Source organism: Heterocephalus glaber, unplaced genomic scaffold, assembly GCF_053883595.1.
Source record: "Heterocephalus glaber isolate CG9 unplaced genomic scaffold, H.glaber_assembly_v1.0 deba00001613, whole genome shotgun sequence".
Taxonomy (NCBI): domain Eukaryota; kingdom Metazoa; phylum Chordata; class Mammalia; order Rodentia; family Bathyergidae; genus Heterocephalus; species Heterocephalus glaber.
The window spans coordinates 11,888,058-11,912,203 of NW_028258384.1; the positions used below are offsets into that span (position 1 = coordinate 11,888,058).

At 32.9% G+C, this 24,146-nt stretch overlaps 1 protein-coding gene across 3 annotated transcripts in view; it reads right to left on the reverse strand.

Moving 5' to 3' along the window:
- Positions 1-3,200: 3,200 nt before the first annotated feature.
- Positions 3,201-24,146, reverse strand: part of Pof1b (POF1B actin binding protein) — a 99,535-nt gene continuing 78,589 nt past the window's right edge. For 2 of the 3 annotated variants that reach the window (XM_004868874.4, XM_004868873.4), the window contains exons 10-17: positions 18,127-18,219; positions 17,165-17,278; positions 15,855-16,007; positions 15,392-15,511; positions 13,667-13,795; positions 12,828-12,910; positions 5,747-5,861; positions 3,201-3,604 (exon numbers count right to left, since the gene is read on the reverse strand). In XM_004868874.4, the coding sequence (XP_004868931.1) occupies positions 3,599-3,604; positions 5,747-5,861; positions 12,828-12,910; positions 13,667-13,795; positions 15,392-15,511; positions 15,855-16,007; positions 17,165-17,278; positions 18,127-18,219 (813 nt within the window). In that variant the 3' untranslated portion in view covers positions 3,201-3,598. The remainder of the gene's footprint in view (positions 3,605-5,746; positions 5,862-12,827; positions 12,911-13,666; positions 13,796-15,391; positions 15,512-15,854; positions 16,008-17,164; positions 17,279-18,126; positions 18,220-24,146) is intronic. The other variant, XM_004868875.4, reaches the window with a different exon arrangement.

Genomic DNA, 24,146 nt, shown 5'->3' on the forward strand with positions numbered 1-24,146 from the left:
TAGCAAGCTTCTATGTGTTCCTACCATATGAGTTATGTTAGAGCAAAGCATCCAATGCAATTCTGGCACACTTTAGTGTTTCTGCTTAAACATATCTATGGGTGAGTAGATAGAGGTAATCTTTACTGAGGACATGTATGCTTAGACGTAAGTGGCGAGAAGGAACTAGTTACATAAAGATCTTGTGGAAGAGCAAGGCAGAGAAATCTATAAATACAAATAACTGAGAAGGAGCAAGCTTTGGCTGGATAACTGTAAATTCAAGGGACTGAAAAGACCTGTGATAAGTTTAAAGTGCAAAACCATTTGGGAGTTTTGGGAAAGGAGTAATATATTGCTATGTACATTTTGAAGATGACTCTGGAGGCTACATGAGGAATCCATCACAGAATTTCTGAAGGATGCAGAGTTCCATTAAGTCATTCCTGTTATTCATGGTTACAGTGGAGCTGGATAAAAGTGGATAGATTTTCTTACAAGTTAGGCCTAGAAAACTTCAGCTCAGGTAAAACATGAATTCAGCCCAAGTTACAAATGAAATATTGCCCTAAAAATATAATTTTACTGGCCCAAACTTCCCTGTATGCATAACAGCTTCCATTTAAAAATGTAGAATTGCAATTCAAAGTGCCTTCACAAGAAAGAATAGATTGAAATAGAGAATCATTTTTCCAGAACAATTCAGGGCCACTATGTGCAGATGGTTTTGTCCACTTGTCACTTCTAAATGGCTTAAGGCATGATGGAAAGAAAAATATTTAAGAATATTGTTATGGGCAGTGGGTTAAAGGTTCTATCTAGCACTATATTCTACACTAAAAATGGTTCATGTGCCTCTTCCAAATGCTATTGTGTCTTTTTCCTTGAACATCGCCCAAGTAACTCCAAAGAGAATCCTGCTCCATTTTAAAATCTGAACCAATTGACAATATTGACATTATCCCATTTAACCTCTAAAGTAAGTCCTAATCTCACCTGGTTCCAAAATGCTGTTATCCTAGATGAGTGATGGCAAAGCTGTGGCATGCATACCACAGTGGGCTGTTTCTTTCACTGAAAGCACTAAAAGGTTCACCATCACTGCTAGATTCTAACACTTTTCAATTACAGCATGACTGCCATTAGACCTCTTTAGTAAACTATCAAAAAGCCTATATAGTCTCCCATTTAAAAAAACTACTCTGCTTTGTTGGATCTTGGCACATATGAACTAGGAGTATTCAGCACTGATTGTGTTAGTAAGCAGCCTGTAGAATCAAAGAAAAAAATTGCAAAAGCTGCCCTTAAAGGATTTCAGGAAAATCTGCTTCAGTAACAAAACTATTATTTTAGTGTGGTAGGATGAGAATACAAGTTCAAGACCATGGACTTAGCATCTTATTGTTGACAAGAGATGAATCCAAGATTCCCAAAACTATCATAAAATTGATATTGGTTATCATGTAATTATATAAAATAACAATTCCACTATTCCTTTGCAGACTAAAGTAAAAAAAGTATATCTTGTTCTGGAATAAATATCTTTAAAGATTTTATTAAGAAAGATGTGTTCATTGTGTTCTGTATGTGAATATTTTCTATTTACTATTTATCCTAGGGTGAATATGAAATACTTTGTAGTTTTTAATTGCACAAAAAGTACTATGGAAAAACAGTAAGTTTAATAATTTCAAGTGATGGGGAAGATATACCATTTGAGGAAATATTTTCACAACATTTACTTTCAAAAGAAACATCTTTATAGACTGCAATAATGGAAGAGATATGATGGGTTTTTATTAAAGTGATCTAAATTGGGCATAGAGATATAATTTTTTTTTGTACCGGGGATTGAACTCAGGACCTTGCGTTTTCAAGGCAGGCATGGTGCCACCGACCTAAATCCCCAGCCCTAGAGATACAATTGTTTAAAGATTTATTTTGTTCCTGTTGTACTGTCTATGTTAAGAGAAAGTAACAGAGCATTATTATAGAGATGGGAAGAATGCATTATAGAATTTTAGGTCTGAAACAAGTGAGTTACGGAACATAGAAAGAAATTCTAATTTAAAGCAGAAACCTGAGTCAACTGGAGGTCAAACTATTTTAAAGTGCCATCTGTGATAGTTTACATCAGGAAGTCCTTATAGTGTTTGGTTATTTTATTAGAGTGGTGCTTGTTAGTTCCAAATACATGATAGAGAGCTAAGCTAAAAATCCAAATGTACATTTCTTGCTTCAACTTCCACAAAAACAGTGCAAATATTTAACATATTTAGACATATAAATTATTTTGCATGTCATTATAGTCTCCATTTTATTTGACCTCTAAAGTAAAAACACTAAAATAGAAATTAGATAAACAAACTTTCCTCAACTGATATATTTGCAGTTTTTATACATAAGCGCCCTTAAACTGGTGAGAGGAAAAGACATCACTGCTTTTTCTATTGATCTCAATCACAAATCAGAAGCAAAATATGTATTTTAAAAATACAGTTCTCTCTACTGCTAAATTTTATGAGTGTTAAAAAATGTTCAGAATGACAAGGACCTTTTCATAAGCCTCTATTCCCTATCCATAGATCAAGTAGGTCAGGAAAGTGCTGACCTCTTAACTGCTACAGGCAGACTTTTTTAAAAAATGTATTCTTGTAAATGCATTTTTAAAACTACTTCTTTTCAGTTTTTATGATTATTAAAGCCCACTTGGTAAATTTCTGAGTACATTAAATACTATAAAATATGTTCCAAGTAGGATACACGTATCAAATATGTGTTGTTGCTATATTTATTCCCTAAGTCTTTATATCTGTATAGTATTTCAGTGTTATGTTTGTATAGCACTATGAAAAAGTCTGCTTTATTTTTGCCCACTGCTACAATATAGTGTTATATGCTTTTAAGGAATGAGTGGGCTAATTTGGGGGCAAGTATGCTTCAAAGGGACAGATTTGCCAAGGCACTTACCAAGACAGAACCAAGTAGCATAATGTACAATTTAGTGGATTTAGTTATTTAAAAAGATATCCCACTTCCCTGCTAAATGAAATTAACTATCACCTTTGATATAGTTATGTTTCCAAGAGTTGTAAATAACATGCAATAAAGCCGCCCTTTTGTCACAGGCTTAATATGAGAAAAGCAAATTTAGACTGTATGTATCATGCACTAAACTATTTTTTGAATTTTTTCAATTTCTTTTTGCCCCTTTTTGTTAAAAACATAATTAATTCTTATGGCAGAATTGCACATCTAGCATCAGAGAAAATCTCCCATTGAATAACATAAAATCTCTACCCCTACAACTTAGTAGGCAATCTAGAAAGCACCCTGTCTGAAAAATTGTAGGTTATGTTCTACATTTTCTGCAATCAAAGTTCAAGCAAGCAGGTTTTCTCGTTTGGTTTGTATGTATACTGAATACATAAATGTTATAGAAAAGATTTGAATCTAATAAATAGCTGGAAAACTCATCTGAGAATTAGGTCATTCCATTTGATTCATTCAGTAGTAATACGGTTCAAAAATTTGACTGGGATTTATCAACAGAAAAAGAACAAAATATAAACTGCACACATAGCCTTCTTTGAGTTGTAATAGTTTAAAGTGGATTCATTCATGGCTAGAAAAGAAAAGAAAAGGTTATCTTACAATTGGTTCATAAAGATATTATCAATGTATGTACACAGTTATGGAAAATTATTTGGATTGATATGTATAAAAACAAAGGGACTGCACTGCACTTTTGTGGGACTTTTGTATGATATTGAAACAATGATCTCTCTGACTTTAGTCAAGGTATATATTTAAATGACCATTAATTGGAAGGAAGGAGGATTGAATAAATTTCATCCTTCATGTCATATTTAGAGGTTAAATGTATGGCCAAAGATCTCTAATAATAAATATGGTTCTTTCTATCATTTGTGGACTTAAGTATATTTTGAACTTGCTACCAGTCTTTATCAACCCTACAGATATCAACTTTAATGTTTATTGCTACATGTTTTAATGGATAGAAAAGAAATGGCTACTATTCTCCACTCTTAATTTGGCAGGTTCTCACATTGCTACCACTTCTGAGACACACGTAGTTAGTAGCATCAATTGTATCTAAGTCTTGGATTTCAGCATGAAATTATTCCTGAGTGATAAATTGTAAATCCTATATTGACCTTTCTTTTGCTACTACAGGGTCGACAGGTACTCTTTTGTAGTTGATGATTAGTAGTAACAAGTAACTCTCAAGTAATTAATGACCTAAGATAAACAAAATTTTAAAGATCAAATTACACGAATCTTTTTGTTTTAGGCTTACTAGTAATTGCTTGCTTCCACTGATAGTAGACAAGCATATTTACAAAATTGGTACCCTCATTATTGTTATGGAAGGGCTTCAAAGCTAAAAAATTTTATTTGTTTATGCAAATAATTGAGTTTGTCCAACCAAAATATATTTTAAGTGAGTTATTTAGCAAATGCTTAATTTTATTAACAGGACATCTGAAATTAATTAAATCTTGATTAAATTAATTAAGATTTCTTCAAAAGGTTCTGCAGAATTTTGATTGCCATTTGTATATTTAGCAATTGTCACAGTACACATATTGATATAGAATAAACGTAGAAAAAGTACGTATTATAAGCACTTAACTAAATTTTCAGAAATTGAACATGGATGTGCAACCATCACCTAGCTCAAGAAACAAAGGGTATTATTAGTAATACCCTTATACTTCCTTTGCAATCTGTTCCCACCTTCCAACAATAAACACTCAATAAGTGGTTACTGATGGTTATTTGATGGCCATAGATTGGTTTTATGTGCTTTTAGTGCCTAAGCAGTTTGATAGGTAGGAATTTTAACAAAATGCATGTTATTTTCACAATGTTTTAAGATGGATTGTATATAGTGTGAGAGCTGGAATTCCCAAACATTTTTCTGTCTATTGCACCTAAGAGATAATACACATTCCTATGATCTCAGTGGATTACTATTAGAATTTCTGAGAAAGGTTTAGGAATATATAATTAGGGAAAAAACCAAGAGCATTTTGTTGTATTCACAAGGTTTCTCAACTTCAGCACTATTAACATCTTGGGCAGGATAATTCTTTCTTGTGAGGGATTATCCTCCACATTATAGTTATTAGCAGCATCCTTGGCCTTTACCCACTAAATGACAATATACCCACTCTCTAGTTATAAGTAACTAAAATTTCTTCAGACATTTGGAAATGCGTCCCAGGGATCAATATTACCCCTGGAGAGAAAGAGAATACACATTTTTTCTTTGATGATCACTAGCTTAGTAAATTAATCCATAGAAGTTTCAAGAAAGTAGCTGTCAGCCCTTTATAAGAGGAAGATTTTAATCAGCCCCTTTACAATGGATTAAAGTACTTAGAAAGATGTTGAAGTCTATATTACCTATTCATCTTCGAGGATCTTTTAGAAGGTAGATATTAGAGTACATGACATTGAAATGACTGCTCAGCAGCCTCACTATAAACTCTTAAGATTTAAAGTTGGAGGACCTCACAATCTAGGGGGAAAATAGACATATCTCCTCTCTCCTTTCAAAGTCTAAAATGATTATAATCTACAGGAATAGGTATATAGTCAAGATTGCAAGGCAAATTTCATTAAAATATGCCCCTCCCCATTCTCCCTTCATAATTGTCTATGACATTTGATATTTTACTTAAGATTTAAAGGCTAAAATATAGTCAAAATAGGACTATAAATGTCCACATAAACTTACACAAGTCCATTTGTCTTCTGTTTTCTCAATCACAATTGTCTGTGTGTCAGTACCTGGTGGTATATATTCATAGTCATCATACAGGAGGCCTAGGATTGGATACTGTGTCCTGTACCTGTACATAAGAAAAGTGTTTACAGATGGCATGAAAAAAGTCTTGTTACTAAACCAGTTTGCCCCTGAGTGACTTTAAACTAAAAAAAAAAAAAAATCTCCCAGTGGACAAAGATTTGCTATTATTATTTTTTAAAAGTAGTAATAATAAAGGGGATCACTGGCAGCACAAGACAATGATGTCACAGAAGGGAATGTAAGTGACATGAGCCCCACACATCCCTAGCTCTCTGCCTGGAGAGATTTTCTTGATTACAGGATAGAGAAAAGGAAATCAAACAATTCAGAAATCTCACCAATTGAAGTAACAGAGTTTATAGCTAAGGTATCCAAAGCAGCCAGTATTTGTAGGGCAGAATATGGGAGAAGAGAAAACTACAAGTTGAAGAGAGATAAGACCTATGCAGGCTTTCCTATAGCTGATCAACATTTGTATGTGAAAAAGCTATCAAAGCTTGAAAAGAGATTGGAAAGGAGCAGACTAGCAATACCTTGAGCTCACATAGGGATGGTAAATTTTTGTGTTCCACTAACCAGAGTGAAAAGATCTAAAATAGGGGGCATCTCATAGACAACATATAGCTGCTGCTTTTGTAATGTGATGAAATTAGCTTTAGACTGCAAGCTATTATAACAGTTTAAAAAGTGAGACTTTAATGTATTAAGCTGTTTAAAAGTTACTTTTATTACTTTTTAGTGTGTATACAAAATAGTTACTTAACTTTATCCCAGAACAAAACTCCCAAATATTTTAAGTAATATCAAAAAATCCAGAAACCTTAATTTGTGACATTCCATTAAATGTTAGTAATCATACAATGAAACAGGGTGATGTAACTAATAAGAGAAAATAAATTAGAAACAGACCAAGAAATAACACTGATAAAAAGTGGAAGAGATGCATATGTTAGAGATATACAAATATACAATATATGTTTAAGAAGTTAGAGAAAATAGTAGCATAATGAAAAGGGAAATGGAGAATATATAAAACACCACACTAGAGTTCTAAAGAAAAATAATATTGAATGGGATTAATAACAGACTAAGCACTATAGAAGAAGGACTGGTAACTTTGAAGACATCAAGAGAAATTGTCTAAAATAAAACAAAAGAAAAAAGACTGAAAAATAGTACATAGCATGAGTTACCTATGGAGAATTATTACCATTATATACAGTATATATATATATATATATATATATATATATATATATATAGTATATGTATGTACATACATGTGTATATTGCAGAATGGCAAGGAACAGAAAGTGAATGAAGAAATAACCAAATTATTTCCAAATTTGATTAAAAACTGAAGCACACAGACTCATGAAGTTCAGTGAACCTCAAGGAAAATAAATATGAAGAAAACCACAGCAGGTTATGTCATTTTCAAATAGCTAAATGGCAGTGGTAGAGAATCCTAAAAAGATCCAGAGATAAAAGAACAGTATTCAAAGAGGAAAAATATAGGATTAACAGTATAGTTCTCATCAGATATAGTGAAAATCAGACAGTAAAATGGTCAGAATATTAAATGGGAAATTCCATAAATATACAATTCTCAAGTTTTAAATTTTGTACTGCTCTGAGTAGGATAATGGAATCTTGTGCTATCCTGCTCCTCTCAGGATGTGAATCATCCCTTATAGCCATGTTGTATATGTATGTTACCCACCCGTTAGTAATTTAGCAGTTTCTCAGTTATCAGGTCAATTGTCATGGTAGCACAATACTTGTATTCATGAAACTATTTACTTTATAATGGTGCCAAATTACAAGAGTAGCAATTTCAGAATTCAGATATGCCAAACAGAAGATATGTTTCCTTTAAGGAAAAAGGTGAAAACTCTGGACTTAATAAGGGAAAAAAACAAAATAATATGCTGATGTTGTTAAGATCTAGGGAAAGAATAAGTAGGAAAAAACTATAGTAAATACATAGTTTGATACTATCTAAAGCTTTAGGCATCCACTTGGTATATAGCCACTGTATATATCTATGACAAATAATGAGATTGAATTGGCAACTTAAAAAAATTCCTGCAAAGAAAAACCTAGGCTCAAATAACTCCAACTACTACACTATCAATCACTTAAAGAATAATTAATACCAACTCTTCCAAATAGAAAAAACATTTCCCATTTCATTACACAAAGCTAGTTTTACCCTGATTCCAATTAGAAAATGAAGTGTGATCAAAACATATGGTCAATATTTCAGTTTAAAAAATATTACAATAAAAGACACATTGCCATTAATCTCCCATGAAGTATTCCACCTCACTTCAAAAACACATCCCATCATCATCATTCTTCTCACTTTCTGAGGCAGTTCTGGAAGTCATTTGTTTTTTAGTGTCTTTTGTTTTACTGTCCTGGCTGCCTCACTATCAAAGTTAAATCAATGTCAAATTGTTTAACTTCATAATCATTTTGACTTCAGGGAAGAGCCAGAAGTCACATGGTAACAGAACCACAAAATAAAGTGGGTGAGGGTACACTGTAATGGTTTTAGAAGCCTGCCTTTCAGTTGGATGTCACTCAGGAGCAGTAGTCACTGTATTTTTTTTAGCACACCTTGTAAAGACACTTAGGAAAGAGAAATTCTAGAACTGCTTCATAAAGTGGCAAAAATGATGGTATAAGTGTGTTTAAAGTGTGGAGGAATATTTTAAGGAGATTAATGGCTATGTGCCTTTTACTGTAATTTTTTACTTAAACATTTATTGTATATTTTGATCATACATAATATATCGCAAGAAAACTATATATGTATCATTTATGAATGTGTAAAGAAAATTATCAACAAAATTCTGGAAAACAAATCCAGTAACAAAGATTATTATAAAATACAATCAAGTGGGTATTATTCAAAGGATGCAAGATTGTCACATCAGAATGTCTTTTAATGACATGCATCATATTAATAGAGCACAGGACAAAAATCGTGACCATCTAAATAGGTACATAAAAAGCATCTGAAAAATTTCAATACACTTTTATGACTTAGAATAATTCCATAAACTAAGATTACAAAAAAAACCTTCAACTTGATAAAATCCCACATCATATTGAGAAAAGCTAACATCATATCTAAAGGTTAAAGAGTGAATATTTTCCCCTCAGTTCAAGAAAACAGAAGTTTATAAACTTTTGCCACTTCTATTTGCCACTGGAGGTTCTAGGGAAATTAGGCAATAAAAATAAATAAAATTCTGGAATTCAGAAAGAAAATGAAGTCAAATTATCTCTATTTGCAAATGATACAACATGTATAAAAACCTTAAGAAATCTGATAAACTATTATAAGTAGCAAGTGAGTTCAGCAAAATTGCAGAAAAAAGATGAACACAAAATATCAATTGCAGTTCTATAACTTGTAATGAACATTCTGAAAGTGAAAATAAGTAGACAACTCCACTTATAAAGACATAAAAACACAAAATTGGAAAGCTTCTTCACAGCAAAGAACCAATAGTGTGAAGAGACAGTCTACAGAAAAGAAAAGAAATTTGCCAGCTACTCCTCAGACAGAGATGCAATAGCTAGAATATATAAAGAATATAAAAATATTAGATCCCTAAAAAATAGAAGACCCAACCAAAAAATGGACAACTTAAATGAATACACACTTCTCACAATGAGTACAAATGGCCAATTAATACATGAAAAAAATTTTCAACATTTCTGGCTATTAAAAAATGCAAATTAAAACAACACTGCGATTCCATCTCACTCCAGAAAGTATGGCTATCATCAATAAATTATAACAAATGCTGGTGAGGCAGCAGAAAAAGTGAAATGGTACATTTTTGGTGAGAATGTAAACTAGTACGACCATTATGAAAATCATTAAGGAATTTCCTCAAAAAACTAAAGAAATTCCATTCAACCCAACTATTCCTGCTCTAGGTATCTTCCTGAAATAATTAGACAACAGTGATGCATGCTTATCCATGTTATAGCAACAAAATCATAATAGCTAAATCTTGGAAATGGCCTGGATATCCATCAACAGGTAAAGGAAATGGAGTATTTGTACACAAAAGAGCACTACTTAGCCATAAAGAAAGACAAATTCAAGTCATTTTTAGGCAAATGGATGTACCTTGAGACCATAATGTTAAGTAAAATAAATCAGGCAATAAGCTGAAATGCCACATGGTTTCTGTTATATGAGAAACTCAAAATATAAATACTTTAAAGAACGAAATAAAACATAATATGAAACAGGAATATAGATCTTTACAAATGGAAAGGGGATCTAGAGATGGCGGGGGGAGGGAGGAAAAGGGAAGGGAAAGTAAAAAGTAATATGTTATGTACATATATCATTTCCCCATGATGAATGTAATCATGCATTAATAAAAGTTAAAAATTAATAAGCAATACAATACTTAGGGATAAGTGTAGCAAAAGAACTTTAAGACTTTTGATATAGTTCATATCTAAAATGTCCCCTAAAGCTTCACGTGCTCCAGGGTAAGGCTTTTTGGAGTGCCTGGATCATGGGTGTGTGCTACTGGGTTAAGAGTGTAATAATTGGATTAGTCCACTAATTGGTTTATCAATGTTCTCGGTGTGGATAATGGGAAAGCCTAACCTGGGTGTGGGTGGCACCATCCAATAGGCTTGTGGTTTGGATGGGATAAAAGGGAAAGGAAGACTTGCTGCTGTGTTCTGCCTTCCCTGCCATGGACTGTTTCTCCTCTGCCATGCCACCCTGCCTTGGAGCCAGATTATGGACTGAAACCTCTACACACTGTAAGCTAAAATAAACCTTTCCTTCTTTAACTTGTGGGTGTCAGGTATTTTGTCCCAGCAATGAGAAAATAACTAAGGGACTTATACAGTGAAAACTAAAAATAAAATAGCCTTGAGACAATAAAGCTTGGGGGGTTGTACAGTGCTTGCTTAGCATGTGTGAGGTCCTGAGTTTGGTCCCCAGCACTGCAAAAGAAAGCAAAGCAAAAAAACAAAGAAACAAAAAAATTAAAGAAGCTGTAAGTAGAAAGGGGTCCTATGCTCTTGGATCAGAAGATCTAGTATTAACATTATAATATGGCCCAGATTTTTGTGCATATTCAATGAAATTCCTATAAAAATCTGAGGTGGAATATTTATAGAAATTAACAAAACTATCCTAAGATTAATATGGAAAAGTTAGGGACCAATAATAGGCAAAACAATCTTGGAAAGAGAGGTAGTATGAAGACTCGCTCCTAATTTCAAAACTTACTATAAACCTATGCTATTTAAAACACTGTAGCACTTACTAAAAAACAAAATGAAGGAATAAAACTGAGAGTCTACAATTTATCCTTATATTTAAGATCATTTAATGCTAGAGAAGGGTACCACGTCAATTCAGTGGAGGAAGAAATAGTGTGTTCCACAACTTCTACTGGGACAACTGGATATCCCAATGCACAAGAATGAACTTCTTATCATATAAAATAAGTAAAAATGGATCATAGATCTAAATGTAATAAAATGATAGTACTCTTAGAAGTAAACTTCGTTGTTATGACATGGCTTGGCAATGATTTCTTTCATATGATATCAAAATTATAAGCCAAAAATAGATTAATTAGACTTAAGTTTAAAAACTTGTGCTCCAAATGACTGTTAAGACAGTTAAGAGACCACCCATGGTATGAAAGAAAATGTTTTCAAATAAAATCTCTGATAAGGGACTTGTTTTGAGAATATAAGATTTCTGCAAATCAACAAGACAACCCAATTAAAGAAAGAACTTTTATAAACATTCTCCAAAGATATAAATGGAAAAATGCATATGATAAAATGCTAAAATTTTAGTTGTGAGGGAGATAAACATCAAAACTATAATGGGACACTACTCCTCACCACTTACGATGGTTAAATCCAAGAGATGGACAATAATAAATGTTAACAAGGATGGGGAGAAATTGGAACCCTCATCTGCTGATAATAGGACTGTACATTGGTCGGCTGCTTTAAAAAGCAATAAGGCAGTTCCTCAAAAAGTTAAATGTTGAATTGCCACATTATCTAGATACTCAACTCCTAGGTATATACTCAAAAGAAATGAATACATATTCTACCTAAACTTGTACAAATATATTCATAGTAACATTATTAGTATAGCCAGAAATGAAAAACAATGCAAATATTCATCACCTGAATAAAAATGTACCTTTATAAAATGGGATATTATTAGAAACAAAAAAGAGTGAAGTACTGGCATATGTTAAAACATGGACACATCCTGAAAATACAAAATAAAATTACAATTATTCCACTTATATGAAATATCCAAAGTAGACATTTGCTGAAATTCTTCTTAAATTTTTATTACTACATGCTTGCAATACATATTGATTACATTAATTGTGGGGAATTGGTACATATAAGAAACAGTTTCTATTTGGTTTTGCAAAATTGCTGGGATGTAAGCTGCTGTCATATCACTACGCTAAGGAGAAACTGCCTAAGGGTGATGTCTACACAGGAAAGAGCAGAGCCAAGATATAGAAAAAGATTTATGAAAACATATTTTGAGCATACATATCCATTTGATCATTAAGCAACTGCCAATAGGTAAATTTACTAATTTTCAGCTTAAATTGGGTAACATCATGTGCAATTCAGTAAGTCCAACCTAATATGATTGGTTAAAGCATCAATTATTTCTTTTTTACCTCCATTGTATTTAACACATTGTAAGTATAGGAAAGGTAATTACAGGATTGTATTTAACAATAACAACAATAACAATAGCAATGTCTTATGAATATTTATTCTTTAGTAGAATTATTGGCTAGTAGGAAACACCAAATTCTGTCTAGTGGTATATATATATATATATATATATATATATCTTAATTGAGATATATATCAATTAAAAGTTAAATAAAATTATATAATAAAATATTATATAATAAAAATCATATTAAAATTTTGTTTAAAAATACATTACTTTTTAGTGGTAATAGTAGTCCTTCCACCACTGGAGGGTTGGTTATGAGATGAGTATATTTCTTGTCTCAACTTTGAGAGTTCCTTATAAATAGAAAACAATACAATCATTTGAAAAAAAGTAGAAACATGAGGTAAGAATTATGCTTGATCATTTAACAAGGTTACTAATAATTACCATAGTGTTTCTTCACAGTACTCAAGAAGTTATATGGGTTTGGAAGAAATCACTAACTAAAGTAGGATATCTATATTTGGTAGATAATTTGAAATCGAGTGGTTATAGTTCTCAAGATAAAATTATGAATGTTTTTGTTCTAAAAAGCTTGATAAGTATAGCCAATAATAAAAGTACTGAAACTTCAATATGGAAGTGGATATAGCTTCATAACAGAAGTTAATCAGTGAATGTTAACTCTAACCACCATTTATTCAATCATAGTAATATATTAGCCACCATTTTTGGTAGTTCCTGTAGTACTTATCATATACCAAATGCTAGGCTATATGCTGAAGATACAGGAAGAAATGTAATGTAGTCCCTTGATGAAGCAGCTCATAATATATTAAGGAGTTTGTAGGATTATGGGGAGTTTTACTGGTAATGAAATATAAAGTCAATGTCTTAAAAATATTAACAGTGCAGTACAATGGTGCTTAATTTTTGCTTTAATTCCCTATTTCATTTGAATTATTTCTACTGAAATATAAATCTTCAGTGCACTGCCATATAATAAAGTGTGCCTTGGAAATGTGTCTTTTTCTAGTCCACAGGAAGTAATTTTCTCACAGTACTGAGTTGTATTAGTTTTCCCCTCCTCAACCCTTTCCTTTCTTTACCTCTGACTGACGCTTTATGAGGGAATCCTTCTCTTCCAGCAAGCTTGTCAGTTCATGAAGCTTGAACTGAAAGTCATTACAGCTTCCTTCTCTTCTTGAAACATCTTTTTGGTACTGGTTTAATTGGGACTAAGGATTTAGAAAGAATTAAGTATTATTATAACCCTTATTGATAAAACATGTAACTAAATACCAGTATGGTTTAGTTACCACAGAGTCAGTACAGCTAATAATAAAATGAAAAGCAAAGTACCAATAGCTATAAACTTCTATAAAATTTTAAGAATTGAAATGCCAGTTAGGAAATTCTCATTTTTAAAGGTGCCTTTACTATTTGAGACTATTATCTAAGCAATAGTCTTGCAGTCCAATAATTTAAATAAAGCTAAGAAAACAGAGACTTCAGATTCCTTCATATACTAATTAAGACATTTGAATACTAATAATTTGTTGTGATTTTCAGTTCATAAGTTATTCCTCCTGCCTAACTTGTCTCAGTACTCATAGCATCCTTGTGAGACAAGCATTATTATAACCCTTATTAACAAAAGAGGTAAATGAATTTCAGAGGTTAAAGGGCACAGAATTACCAAGTAACAAATCTACAACTCTAAGACAGGTCTTCTGACTATAAATCTTGTCCATTTTTCTCTTCATCACATATGTACACATAGATGGCTGTTAGGTTAGCGTGCTACTAGTAATGCTCCAATGGAAGAGTAAACTGGTAGAAGAAATCTGATAGAACAATCAGCATGCTTTTTAACAAATTATATTTTGTTTCATTTTTATTTATTGGTAAAGATTTTAAAGTTATATTTGGAGAGAAAAATCTATGATCATTATAACCTGATATGTCAAATTTGTTGAATTAGTGTAGCATGGTCCTGAGTGTGTCTGGGTGGATCATGGAGGCAAGGCATTGGGTAGTATACATGGCCCTTCACCTGATCTTCTCTGGCATTTTCCCCCAGCTTTGCTCCTCTGCCACAATAAATAAAGCAGCTTTGCTCAGCCATGCCCTTTTGGCATGATATTCCTCCCTTGGAATCAGCTGACAATAGATTGAATATCCCCAAACTGTGAGCTAAATTAAACCTTTCCTCTTTTAAGTTGTATATGTTGAATATTGTGTCCAGAAATGCTGACTAATACAATCATTTTGCTCATTAAATCAGTTAAGTGTATTTAAGTACATTTAGGAATTAATAAATTAAGGGTTAGATTAAGTCAGTTCAACAAAGAGCTACAAAGTAAAGCACTACATACTTATCCTTGCAAATATCTTGATTTTGATACCAGTTACAGGTACATAAAGTTCAACACTATTTTATCCTTGTGCTTGACAAAGTCCTTGATATTTATCATATTTGAAAGTTCAGTAAGGACTTTTATAAATTCAACTGTGGCTTTGCTGAACAATCTTGAATTTTGCTTTTGCCTGCATAAGCATGCTTTAAGCAAGATCATAAAGGTTTCTCCACCTACCCACAAAGTAAATTTATAAAAATACAAAACAGTGAAATTAATGTCTTAACTTCATACCCTATAAGAGATTAAGCTAAGACAGATAGCAGTGATGTGTGTATTTAAAACAAAGTGTTCTGTGGCATATTCCTAAAACTCCAATTGATCTTTCCTTGTAGCTTTAAATTTGTAAATATCATTATTGGGTTAGAATGTTGGTGCTGAACTATGTATTTATACAATGTAGAATCAACATACCCTTAGCTTGCAGATCTCTCTGTCTTTCTCTAGTCTCAAGTTTTTTACCATCTCTGTGTAATGGTTGCCAATTTCATCCATTTTAACCTGCAACATTGGGCCTGTGCAAGTCTCAGAAACCTACAAAAGACAAATTAACTTTCTGTAATTGTACTGATGTGAAGAAAATACATATTACATTACAAGGTTTATTATTACATGAACACCACATGATTAAGTATAACATTAAAATAAGAGAAATTTTCAGAATTTGTTTTATAAAGTTCAAATATCAGTATAAGACCCATGTGTGAGGTCATCTGAAATCAATCTGTCCACTTATGCAAAATAAATATTTTATATATATATATTCATAAAAAGACCAATGATACCTATGGCAATATATATCTTAACTAATGCCAATGCTAGGATTGTAATGATAGAATTAAAGTGATAGCATATAGTTAAAACAAACTTTTAATACCTGTAATCTAAGATTTTTATTCTCTTGTTCTAAATTACATTTACAATACTCCAGTTCTTTTAATCTGTACTCCATATCTGATAGTGTATGTCGAAGAGAAAGATTATTTTCTTCTAATGCCTGGCATTTTGAGCCTGAGTCTTGAAGTCCTTGCTGTAAGGAAGACACAAATACTTAAGACAAATGCACTTTACTTTTTGCAGGGGACTGCTCTTTTAATTGACTGATTCAGTCAAATCAAGCGAATATTTTTCCATGCTCATTTTCTTACATTCTTAATGTTAGCTTTTACGGGGTTTTTTCCATTAAGTTTATTGGTACATTTTAGGTATACAATACAGTTACATTCATCATTGGGCTCTTGTACCTTTCCATGATGTATCTTGGTTTTTATTTTTCCCCATTCCGCGGTCCTCTCTTCACCTCCACCCCGACCCTTCCCTATTTACAAGACCTTTTTTCCATTTTTTCCTTTTCTCATATTCTTTTCCCTTCTTTCCTTTCCCTTTCCCCTCTGCTTAGCCTTTATGTTAAATCAGCCATATAACATATTAGCTTTGCCCTTAGTCTCACCTGACTATCTTTAGTGAAAAGGAATCAATACTAGCTGAATTATCAGTGTTCCAATTTAGTAGTCATATTCTTGCTACTATTTGACAATATTGTGGGCACCAAAAAGACCATGTGCCTGGTTATACATGCAACAATTTGCAACTAAGTAAGAATTCAGGATAGTCATGAGAGGGAAAATTAAGAAGGGGTAAGCCTTAGAGATTCATTACAATTTTCTAGGAATTATCTCTGCTTAGAAATCTGGAGAACTCTGTTAGAGTTCATACATTGATTTATTGTTCATGGTACATACACAAGCTAAGGCTCATAAATGCTTTTCTTTTTTTCTTTTTTCTTTTTTTTTGTTTTTTACCAAGGATCGAACTCAAGACCTTACGCTTGCGAGACAGGCATGGTGCCACTGAGCCAAATCCTCGGTCTGATAAATGCTTTTTAAATTAACACATTACTAGATTAAATGATATTGAACCTCGACTTTCAATGTTTATATAATTCTTGTCATCACCCAACAGCAGAAATACTTGTGAGTATGTATATTTTCTATTTAAAGTATGTAAGTTTATCTGAGAGGATATTCAGTTATCGGAAATACCTAAAGCCAGTCGTTTCTCATATGAACACATTGTTCCATCATATTTTAATTCCATATGAATTGAATCTTTAAACTGTAATGTGTAATTAACTGTGCATATAAAAGCTATTAATCTAGCTTATCATCAACAAAAGCATCAACTTACTTGCTGCTGGCGATTATTTGCTCGCACTGATGCCAAGAGTTCTTCATACCCTTTTATTTGAGATTCTTTGAATGCCAAGTCCTTCTCAAGTCTTATCTTGTCATTTTCCAGTGACTAAGAGCATAATTTATTGATTTATTCAGAATTATAGAAACTTGTCAATAGACATATAATACAAAGACTTGTTTACACTGAAAGATTTACAAAAGCACTTGTTCCATTTGTAGTTGCTTAATAAAACAGAATTCTTTAAAGTTAAGCAAAATATGGTTTAAAATGATTGAAATTTTAGAAACGTGTATTGAAAGGGACATTTTCGTGGACTGAGTAACTCTCAGTGCAATGAAACAGAACTTTCTGAAGCATTTTAGTGTTTTTCTTTAATCTACAAATACTCCTTAATTTCAGCAGATAGTGCATTTTCAAGTTGAAGTCTATATTCATCAGAGGCAAAACAAAAACAAAAACAAAAAATGCCCAAACCACTTGAAAGTCCTCAAGGTGTTAATTATATGGAAAGTATTCTCAATATATCTAGCTATCTAGCTGTTGAGACCAGAAACAATTAAAATAGAAATGACTAAGTTCTTAGAGAAAGAAGTTTTCAAGTTTGGTGACAAATTCAGAGTATGCTTTATTATACAGAAAAGGGGGAAGTTCCCATTTAATGAGTCAGATTATGCTAATTCTGCAGGCTACTCGCTGGCTTTAAGCATAAATTACCTTCATGTCAAACTAAATAATAAATGCACACTCAACATTCTTTTATTTACATATTGGACAATTTGTTTCTCTTCTTTCAATGCTAATTGACTATTTCAGGTAGGTAATTTAGCTATGTCTGTGTAAGCAAAATCTTGCTCTGTTGTATTAAATTTTAAAAAGGTATACTGAATATCTTCATTTCTTTTAGGAAGTTAAGAATTAGAAAGGATTTGGAAAAAAGTCAAAATAAATCTTACTGTCAAGTCATTTTGAAGATGTCCAAGCTCCTCCCTTATGTTACTGAATGTGGATAGTATTAGCCGGAGTGATTTATCAGACATATCCCTCATCTATAGGAAGAAAATAACTGGTGGTTTATTTTTACTAGCATTTGAAAATAGGCAATACAAGAGAAAGTAATCATACTTTTGTTCTTACCAGCAAACATATTTACAATTTTATTTGTGATATGACAATATTGATATTACATAAGGCATTTTGTTAATAATGTAGTTAAGCAGTGCAAGTAATATTCCTGGAGACATCATAACTAGGTATTTGGCACAAAGATTTATTATTTTTTCATGAGAAAGTATCATTTTTCTCACAAGGTAGAATTCTATCAGCAAAGTCTCTAATATAATTTAATTTTTTCTTTAAAAATTAGAATAGATGAGATAGTCAACCTTGAAGTAATAAAATGAATTTCCCTAAGTTTGCAGCCAAGAGTATGGATTTTGCCTAAGGTAAGGAGAATATAATACTAATTAAATTTAACTAAAGTACAGAACCATCTCTAATTTTAAAAAAGAGGGAGAGAAATATTGTATTCACATTTGCTTAAAGAAAACATTTTTTTAAAAAATAAATAAAATACTTTTTCAAGACAACTTCAGCTTATAGAAAGATGGAGGAGAAATATCTTCCTCAATCCTCTTAGTATAAAAAAGCCCTGTACATTACATGTAAAATGAATATTAAAAGTCACAGAATGGTGAAAAGAATGAGGACCAATTAGGACCTTTGGGACTGAGGAAAGACAATAATGAGGCCCTTGATTTGGAGAGGGAGGGGTGTTTTTTATGTCACAGACTAGTGTTGGGAAAGCCAAATACAACAGTTAACACACTCTTTCTAGAAAAATGACCATAAAAAGGGCAGCCTAGTAAGATAGAAAACTTTTAGACAATATCCACTGTACTCCAGTGAGATACCACAGGAAAAAAAATGGCAATTCTATTCTCAGTCAAATAATCAAAGGCTGAGAGATGAACCTGGAATTCCCCCATCATCAGAGTCTAAGGACCCATACCAATGCCATTCACTAGGTTAGTGTCAGGAAAGGTAGAGTGGGGAAATAGGTACTTCATCTTTACTGAGAAAAAATGAAACCCTAAGCACTGTAATGTCAGTTGATACCATGATACTTTGGTATCCATGATACCATGGGCTTTCACTCTATCATATCAAGAGAGTCTGATAGGGGAACCTAGACTTCGCTATAAGAGATAGTGCCTCCCCTTCTGATTTTTCAGTATCAAAGAAGGCCTGCTGAAAAAGAATATTTGCATAGTATCCAGGAAGGAAAGATGACAGAATACAAACTGGTAGCTCCAGCACCTGGAATTGAGACACCTGAAAAGCAACAACTTAGCAAAGAGGAAGAAAAGAAGTGCTCCATGAATCGGTAAAGAGCAGACAGGAAAGCTAGAAATCACAAAGAAACTGGAAAAACTGAAAACAATGCAGGGAAAGAAAAAAGAGGTTGACAATTCTAACTCCAGCTCCTGGGGATGGAAATCTATCTTCAGCAAATACAAGGTAAGCCCTGAAAGAGTTGGCAGCCCCAGTGATAAACAATGAACAAGCAGTGGTATATCCAAGAAAAGCTCATGGTCATTTTAAGCTGCAAATACAGTATGGGGTTTTACTTTATAAGTGACACTTTTCACAACGCAGGCTAACACTGGAGAAGAAATTCACTGCAATGCTTACCATATTTGGAATGATATAATCAGGGTCATTTTTTTTTTTAATCAGGGCTGTTTTGAGAAAGGGATTACTGTTTTAAGACTGAGATAGTTCAGAAATCACAAGTAACAGAATAACCACACTTCAGTCTCTGGGTTTACCCTACCACACTGACTGGGTTGGAGATGCCCATGAGAGACACTCATGGGGAATAGGATGTCTAGTCATAGATCACCAAAGGAGATTAAACAGCAGAGACTACAGTGGTCCCCTCCTCTGTGGTGAGAAGCCAGGGCAGCTATGTGTGGTATTCTGAGTGGAGTGAGTCTGAAAGTACTGGGATTAAGTCCAGTGGACTGCATGGTCCCCCTCAATGCTCACTTCCAGGACACAACTCAGTGATCTGTTCGATTTCCCCACCTGACAAAGTGATCAGTGATACACTGTGGATTGGACATTTCTCACATCCTGCAACATATGGAGAAAGGGACCTCTGGAACAAGTGGGGACACCTTATGAGCCCAAAGGCCACAAAGTTAGTGAGGGATGGTAGGGGCTTGGGGCACTGAAGGGCACAAAAACTAAAAGCCACTGGAGTGAATATAGCCCTGAAGCAGACAACACATCATTGATTGACCCCATCTAACAGGAAAGGCTAGGCAGGACTCAGTATTCACACAACAGAATGTGGGTATGGTAACACAATAGGGCTTAGGTGTGACTTACTGTCCCTCCCTTATAGCTGGTGGTTTCTAGTACCATTGGACCTGGAGGGCAACTCTTCCATGTGGAACAAATTTTGGACTCATTTTTCTTTTTCTCTATTTATTTGGGTTTTGTTGTTGTTGCTGTTGTTGTTGTTGTTGTTGAATTGCTGTGGTGTTTTTTGCTCTGTTTTATTTTTTCTTATTTTTCTTTTTATTTGTTTTTTCTATTACCTTTACCTAATTCCATCTACTTTCTTTTATTCCTTAATTGGATTTTAATCACATTTTTCTTTCCTCTTTCTTGTCATCTTCCTTTTCTTTCTTCTTCAAATTTTACTTATTTTTCCCCTTCCTTACCTATTCCATTTTTATTATTACTATTAAAACTTACTTTGATTTTTAGCTAGTTTATATTATCACTGATTTCTACTGTTAATGATGACATAGTTACTACTTTTAGACGATATTTACTAGATGTCAATATTTAGTATGTCTTTGTGTCTATATTAATATTGCAGAACTCTTCTATTATTAAGGGGGGTATAGTTGTAGTCTTTGATCTTCGTGGTGTGAATATCCAGTTTGTCCATGACTCTTATTATTGCTAATTTCTATTGTTAATGGTGGCATAGTTCTTGGTTGGAGTTGGTGTTTATTGTCTGCCAATATATGATTTGTCTGTGTGTTGACTACATTACTGTAGTTTTTTAACTCTTTTCTGAGTGTTGGTGGGATCAAGCCCACAGAAGAAGTTTGGACACTAAGAAAAAACTCTCAAATATTACACTGAGTAGGTTGAAGATGGGTATAAATATAACCACAAACAACATCATAGGAAGAAAGAACCTAACTAAAGAGATTGCCACAAAATTGACAGTTTTTCTATCCCAACTGATCTTCAACTTGCAGCACACAAAACAATATAAACAGGAAATGCAAGTAAGAAGATGCCTCCAAAACCCCTTAACTCCTCAAGAGTAGAAAGAAGTAGAGAAAATTATAGGCAAAGAACTCAAAAATCAAAAGGTCAAAATGTTTGGAGAAATCAAATAAGAAACATGTATGCAAATTCATAAGATGTTTAACAAGCTTCAAGAAGATTTAAATAAATGCAGAAATGAGTTAATAAAATGTTCAGTGAGCTTAAAATAGAAACTTACAATAAGTTGATTGAGTTAAACAAAATAATACAAGATATGAATGAACATTTTGCTAAATAATTAGAAATTATGAAAAGAAATCAAATAGAAATTCAGAATATAAAAAGTTCATTGGTCTACCACCTGCCTCACAAGCGCAAGGTACCGAGTTCGATCTCCAGTACCAAAAAAAAGTTCATTGGAAAGCATGGAGTAGCGGATATGGCCAATGTGAGGATACTGCATTAGAACTTGAAGACGAGGTTAATACAGTAGATCATGTACTGTGTGACATCTTAAAAAGCAATAAGACACCATGGAAGCTGGATTCAATAGCTGCTAGATGAGAAAAAGAAAAAAACAAACAACCTCTGAATTATAGGAATAAATGCAAAATTAGAAAATGACTCAAAAGGTACAAAAGTTTATTCACTGAAATAACAGCAGAAAAATTTTCAAATTAAGAGAAAGGATTCAATATTCAAGTATAACAGGCATATAGAACCCTAAATAGCCACAACCAGGAAAAGAACTCTCCATAACACAATAATAAAAATTCCATAAATTCAAAGAAGACAGAATATTAGAAGGTGTTAGAGAAAAAGAGCAAGTAATCTATAAATGCAAGCCTATTATAATAATAAGAAAATTCTGAGGACAAACTTTAAAGGCCAGAAGGGATTAGAACAAAGTTTTTTGAGCCCTAAAAGAAAGCAACTGTCAAAAGAACTTCTACATCCTGTAAAACTACATTTCAAAATTAATGGAGAAGTAAAGACCTTCCTTGACAAAGAGCACCTAAAGAAATACATGACTACTAAACCAATGTAACAGAAAATACAGGTATCCTAGAGAGAGACAGCAATGTCAGCAACCCCAAAGATCCTAAAGGAAAGTATACATCTAATGGGGAAAGTAGTTAAAGATAAAGGAAAAAATAAAGTGATCAACACTGGAAAAATAATGTAAGGACAAGATTTAGTAAATACCTTACAATAATAACTCTCAAAGTCACTGGTCTTAACTCTGCAATCAAAAGACAAAGGCTGGCAGATTGAATCAAAAAACAAAATACAACCATATGTTGCTTGCAAAAGGCACACCTCATCCAAAAAGAAGCACATAGACTAAAAATGAAAGCAACTTGAGCTTCCAAACAAATGTGCATAACTATCTTATTTTCAGACACAAAGAACTTTAAACCAAACTGATCAGAAGAGACAAAGATGGCCACCATATCCTGACAAAAGGAACCATTCAGATAGAGGTACCAATTATAAATCTATATGCACTGAATACTGGCACGTGCAACTTCACTAAACAAAAACTACTGGACATAAAGGTACTGATAGACACCAATACAATCATAATGAAGGATATTTATACCCCATTCTTAGAAATAGATGGGTCAACTAGACCGAAAAAAGATCAACAAAGAAGTATTAGAGTTCAGGCCGGGGATTTAGCTCAGTGGTTCTGCCGCCTGTTTCACAAGCGCAAGGTCCTGAGTTCCATCCCTGGTCCCAAAAAAAAAAAAAAGCAAGAAATATCAGAGTTAAATCACACCACTGAACAAATGAACTCAAAAGATATCTATAGAGTATTTAATCTAACAGCTACAGAATACATATTTTTTCAGTAGCACATTGTGCTTTTTCCATTATTATTTCCACTGTTTCCTCATTTAGGCCACTATTAGGCCATAAAGCATGCTTTAATGAACCCAAAAGAATGGAAATATTCCTCTCCATGCTATCATATCACAGCTGAATAAAACTAGAAATTAAAAGCAAAATTAACCATGAAAACAAAGCAGAAGCATGGAGATTAAATATACATTATTGAGCAATCAATAAATCATAGAGGAGAAATCAGGGAAGAAATTTAAAAGGTCCTAGAATCAAATGACAATGGAAGCACAACACACCAAAACTTGTGGGATACAATGAAAGCTGTCCTAAGAGGGAAGGTTATACCTTTTAATGTACATATTATTAGAATAGAGCATTCCCAAATAAGTAACCTAACAGTACATCACCAGGTCCTAGAAATACAAGAACAATCTAAATCCAAAACTAGTAGAAGAAAACAAATTGTAAAGATCAGAGTGGATATTAATGAAAATGAGACTAAAAATATACAAAGGATCAAAGAGTTGGTTTTTGGAAAGAATAAACAAAATTGATAAGCAAAACTTACCAAAAGAAGAGAGAAAAAAAACCATATCAATGCAATTAAAAAGGAAAAAGGTGAAATCATAATGGATATTGCCAAAATCCAAAGGATTATAAGAAACTACTTCAGGGGCCGGGGATTTAGCTCAGTGGTTCTGGTGCCTGCCTCGAAAGCGCAAGGTCCCAAGTTCGATCCCAGGTACCAAAAAAAAAAAAAAAAGAAAGAAACTACTTCAAAAACTTATATTACAAGAAATTGGAGAACCTAGAAAAAACTGAGAAATTC